The sequence below is a fragment of the Microcebus murinus genome, chromosome 19 (genome assembly GCF_040939455.1).
Source record: "Microcebus murinus isolate Inina chromosome 19, M.murinus_Inina_mat1.0, whole genome shotgun sequence".
Lineage (NCBI taxonomy): Eukaryota > Metazoa > Chordata > Mammalia > Primates > Cheirogaleidae > Microcebus > Microcebus murinus.
In genome coordinates this window covers 28,071,455-28,076,393 of record NC_134122.1, presented here as the reverse complement: position 1 = coordinate 28,076,393, position 4,939 = coordinate 28,071,455, and the positions used below count along the sequence as shown (strand labels likewise).

At 50.2% G+C, this 4,939-nt stretch overlaps 1 protein-coding gene across 1 annotated transcript; it reads left to right on the top strand.

The window, feature by feature from the left end:
• Positions 1-1,732: 1,732 nt before the first annotated feature.
• LOC105868220 (olfactory receptor 1f45-like) lies at positions 1,733-2,749 on the top strand. Its single transcript, XM_012758812.2, has one exon. It carries the CDS (start codon positions 1,733-1,735, stop codon positions 2,747-2,749), a length of 1,017 nt encoding a protein of 338 aa, XP_012614266.1.
• Positions 2,750-4,939: the final 2,190 nt, after the last annotated feature.

The following is a 4,939-nucleotide window of genomic DNA, read 5'->3' as shown; positions in this document are numbered from 1 at the left end:
GAATAATGATGCTGACTTCGTCTAGGCTGGCGTCAGGATGGAATTAAACATGTGTACATGCTGGCCCTGTATATGACACACAGCAGGTGCTCAATAAGTGTCAGCTTCCTGGCTCTAGGTATTGATGTAAATATTTCACATCTGACTGGAAGCTTTTCGTGAATGAGAGTAGTGTCCTCTATTGTTTCTTTTCTCTCACGTCACCTCATAAAAGCTCTTTACTGAGCCCAGATCAGATGAAGATCTCAGCCATGTCAAGTATCATATATGTTTCTATTTATTTATTCTTATCAACAAATACATTTCTCTCTTCTTAGGTTTCTGCGTTTCCATCTTACGGTTCTCATTTTAAAAAAAAAAAAAAAAATCCTACCAAAGGAACAAAGGATTGGTCTCTAAAAGACTCAAATCAGTAAAACACCAATTCAAAATGGGCCATTTATCTTCTATACAAAGGAACAGCTCTCAGCACAGGCCAAGAACCCAGCTGGGAACTCCTTCATGACTGAGATCTCCATCCCAGCTTTGCCCTGCCTGACTGCATTGGTAAGTTCCTTGCTCCAAGCATACCGGACCTCAGCAACATCCTGGCAGGGACGAAGTCAGCCTCCCAAGATGGATTTCCCTTTTTGCCACCACCCAGTTCCAAGGGTCCAGGACCCCACCCTCAGAGCCCTCCCAGACTGATGTCCCCATTGCCTGTGCCGCATCCCCAATCAGCACACTAACCCCAGACCTTTCCTTTTTCCCCTTCCTCTTTATAGATTTGCTTTCTCCTAGGACCTAAATCCTACTCTTCCTTGTAAAGCCATGAAAAAGAATTTATGCTATGTCTAATGAAAGTTCAGCTGAAGTCTCTCTGAACTATTATGAATTCCAATTTAGTGGAATCCCCATGTGGCCTGCCATAACCTCGGTGACCTTGAGCAATGTTACACCTGCAGTTTCTCTTTGGTATCTGCAGGGGCAACTCCCACCTGTCTGTGATCACTCTCCAGGGGTGAGGCCTTTCCTGGGTAAGCCCAAGCAAAAGCACTGGCTGAGCTGTCCCAGTCAGCAGGCACTTCTGTTCAGGCTACCTGGACCTACTCCATTCCCAGCATCAGCACAGGACCAAGGTACCTAGAGTTGGTGATGAGAAGAAACCAAAGCCCCATGAGCCCTGGGCTCTACGGGGGTCCGGGACTAAGGGAGACAAAGTACTGAAGGGGAAGGAGGTGTGTGGGAAGGAAGGTGTGTACAGACGGTACCCTCTAGTTCTGCATATGTGCCATTGTGCTCCCACAATTCCATATGGAAATGACCTCTGGTGGCCCTCTCGTGGGGAGTGGGAGGAACTACATTTCTATAGCTCTTTACTTAACCTTGAGACACTATCAATTGCTCATATCAAAGAATGAAAGTGTGATAAAAATTGGGGGGATAAAACATTCTAAGTAACACCCTCATTGCTGCCACCACTGAATACATGGCCATACACCACCAGCATTCTCCACTGAGTGATGGCAGATGGAGATGGGGCTTACTCAGTCAGTCCAGAGCCAGCAGAATTTTAGTGGTAACATAAACCAAACCCTGACGTTGGGGTCTGTCAAGGCTGTAGGGCTCCCTACTTGAGGCTTTGGGTTTTTATTTTAAATAGTCTGAGAGCCTTCTTTGTGGTTTGTACCAAATGAGCACAGTGATGTGACTAGGTGTGAGTTGAGAGATTGCAGGTAGGACAGAGGGAGGCATGGAAACCTCCACCTCCTACTCCTCTGTGACTGCTTGGCTCTCCCAGCAGGACGAGTTGCCCATGGAGACCAGGAACCACACAAGGGCCTCTGAGTTCATCCTGCTAGGGCTCTCCAGCCAGCCAGAGAGTCAGGATCTGGTCTTTGGGCTCTTCTTTGCCATGTACCTAGTCGGCGCTGCAGGGAACCTGCTCATCATCCTGGCCATTGGCGCAGACGCCCATCTCCACACTCCCATGTACTTCTTCCTCAGCAACCTCTCCCTGGTGGATTTCTGCTTCATCTCTGCCACAGTCCCCAAGATGCTTGTGAACATCCAGACACAGACTCAGTCTATCTCTTACAGTGGCTGCCTAGCCCAGATCTACTTCTGCATCCTACTTGCCAACATGGACAACTTCCTCTTAACAGCTATGGCCTATGACCGCTATGTGGCCATCTGCCACCCCCTGCACTACTCCTCCAAGATGAGTCTGCATGTCTGTGCCCTGATGCTGGGAAGCTCATGGCTTGTTGCCAGCCTCCACTCCCTGCTACACACTCTGCTCATGGCACGGCTGGACTTCTGTGACAGCAATGTCATTCCTTACTTCTTCTGTGACCTCATTCCCCTGCTCCAGCTCTCCTGTTCCAACACCCAGCTCAACCAGCTTATGATTCTGCTGCTGGGGGGCACGATTGTCCTCATGCCCTTCCTTGGCATTCTTGTCTCCTACGCACACATTGTGTCTGCTGTGCTCAGGGTCCCCTCTGCCCGTGGTAAACAGAAGGCCTTTTCTACCTGTGGCTCCCATCTGACTGTGGTCATACTCTTCTATGGGACCATCACAGGGGTCTACCTGAGTCCCTCATCCTCCCACTCCCCTGACAAGGCTTCGTTGGCTTCAGTGTTGTACATGGTGGTGACCCCCATGCTGAATCCCTTCATCTACTGCCTGAGAAACAAGGACATGAAGGGAGCTCTAAGGAAACTGTTTAACCTGAAGGCTTTATTCTGTGCTCTGTCTCACAGCTGACTCCACCCCACCCCCCGGAGCTTTGTGTCTGTGCCCCAGGGATGCACAAACAGGGCAGAAGGAACTCAGGTTTCACTGTCTTTGATTGACACCAGGGCTGCTCTAGTAGGTAATTAGCTAGTCCAAAACTTCATGGGGCTTCCTTCCCATGTGGAGAAACTGTCACTTCTTGTTATTTTTGAATTTACTTTTGTTTGGATGGAACTTTTTATTTCCGCTTGAGGATGTGACTATAATGTATGTCAAGCAAGGTCATCTGCGTTTGCTTCTGAGAGCTTTCAGTTGCAAAGACTCTGTATGAATTCCTCAGTTATATTAATAGATAGCCTTAGTGTGGTGGCTTTCCCAAATGCTGCTTGTAGTAGTGATGTGCTGTGCATGTGGGCAGGGTCATGGCCTCTTGTGGGTGGCAAAAGGTCTCATTCCCAAACATTCTGTCCTTGTGCCAGCAGATTTTGTATTGAGTTGTGCAGTTCGACCTCCAGGCCAGTAGAGGGCACTTGCAGGTAAGAGCAGGCGGTGGTACTAGTAAGTCTATGCTTAGTCTTTATGGGGGAAGAAGCTCTCTGGTTAGAGTGTCCTGGTGGTCAGAGGAGCGAGTGGTGGCCTGGGCACTGCGCTCAGTCGTGGAAGGGGTGGAGAAGCTGTGCGGAGCTTAACCAAGCAAGCCCGCCCTCGGGTGCCCCAGTGGCTGGTACAAGCACCTGCCCCGATGGGGGCGTCGAGGAATCTTTGGGCTCCTGGTGAAATGCCCGAGGTCTCCGTAGAGGGGAGGGTCTGTCCGGTGTTGAGACCTCAGGCAGGAATGTGATCTGTTTCCCTGTTATGCTCCTGTCCTGGTGCTTGTGATACTCACTTCAGCCAGACGCTACTGTTTATTTCCAGTCTGCAGTGTAGCCCAGAGACTAGGAGATGCCTGCCCTCCAGCTCAACATTAAACCTCTGTGCCCTCTGGAAACGGCTGCAATGTGCAATTTCCCCCCACGGCCCCGAATACACAGCTCTTCTGCTCTCTAGCTCTCCCACTTTCTGTGGGAGGAACACTGCAGCTCCCCAAGGGGACCCACCTTTTTTACAAGCACAGGCGGGAGGTCAAGCCACTGTCCTCCTCATAGCCCCAGATAAGCCGCCCTTTTACCCTTTTGCTGGCCTGTGCCAGTTTCCTGAGGGAGCAGTAAGGGCTGTTTCTGCAGCAATGGTCGGATGGGGGAGAAGCCCTCTCTCTATGCCTGTGCTCAAGCAAAGAGGCCACTTGGCCAGTGGGACAAGATTTCACTCCTTCCTTGCAGAGCTGTGCAGACAGTTTGTGTCTCTACTGAAAGTGGAACAGCCACTCACAGCCCCAAGCAAAGAGCTCTCAGACACTGAAAAGTGCTCCCTTTGGTTTCCTTTGTCTGAGGGTCTACCCCCTTGGGGCACTGCACTTGAGGACTGGGAACCCTGCAGCTCTCTTGGGTACAGCTGCACTGTGCCAGCCGCCCTCTGATCCGGCGCTGGGGAACATGAGCAGGAACTCCCTGGATGTGATGACACAAGGGCTGAGCTTCCTTGGGTAGGATACAGTCCTCTATGGCTGCACCACCATAATGGCACCCTGCCACAAAGGCTCAAGTCTGAGGAGAGAGCTAGTGACCTGATGTGAGTTTGCAGTCAGGTGTTAGGCCCTCAAGATATGCCAAAATGGCCACTCTCACTAGTGTCCTTCATCTACTGCCTAAGGAACAAGGACATGAAGGGAGCTCTAAGGAAACTGTTCATCCTGAAGGCTTGGTTCATGGACTGTGACACAGCAGATTTCACCCTCAAGGTCTTTGTGCTGGGAAAGAAATGAACCCCATGGACAGGTGCACAGACAGGTCGGGGGAACACTGGCCTCTTGTCCTAGATGGTCACAATGGCTGGGGATCCCTGTTCACTGCTCTAGCAGGTTATTTCCAAGTCTGTGGCTTTGTGACCCTTGCACAGGGTACTCCCAGAATACCAAAGGAGAAATAAAATCTCCCTGAAAGATGCAGAGCCACATGAGCAGATGCAAATTTATCCTACTTGTGCTACTCAGATTCAGGCTTGTCCATTTTGACCGTTTCTATAAAATTCTACATTTCTTCCAAGGCTCAGATCAAATATGATGTTCTTAATGAACCCAATTCAAGTGTCCCTAGCCAGAAGAGGGTCCCCTTTCCCCTCTAG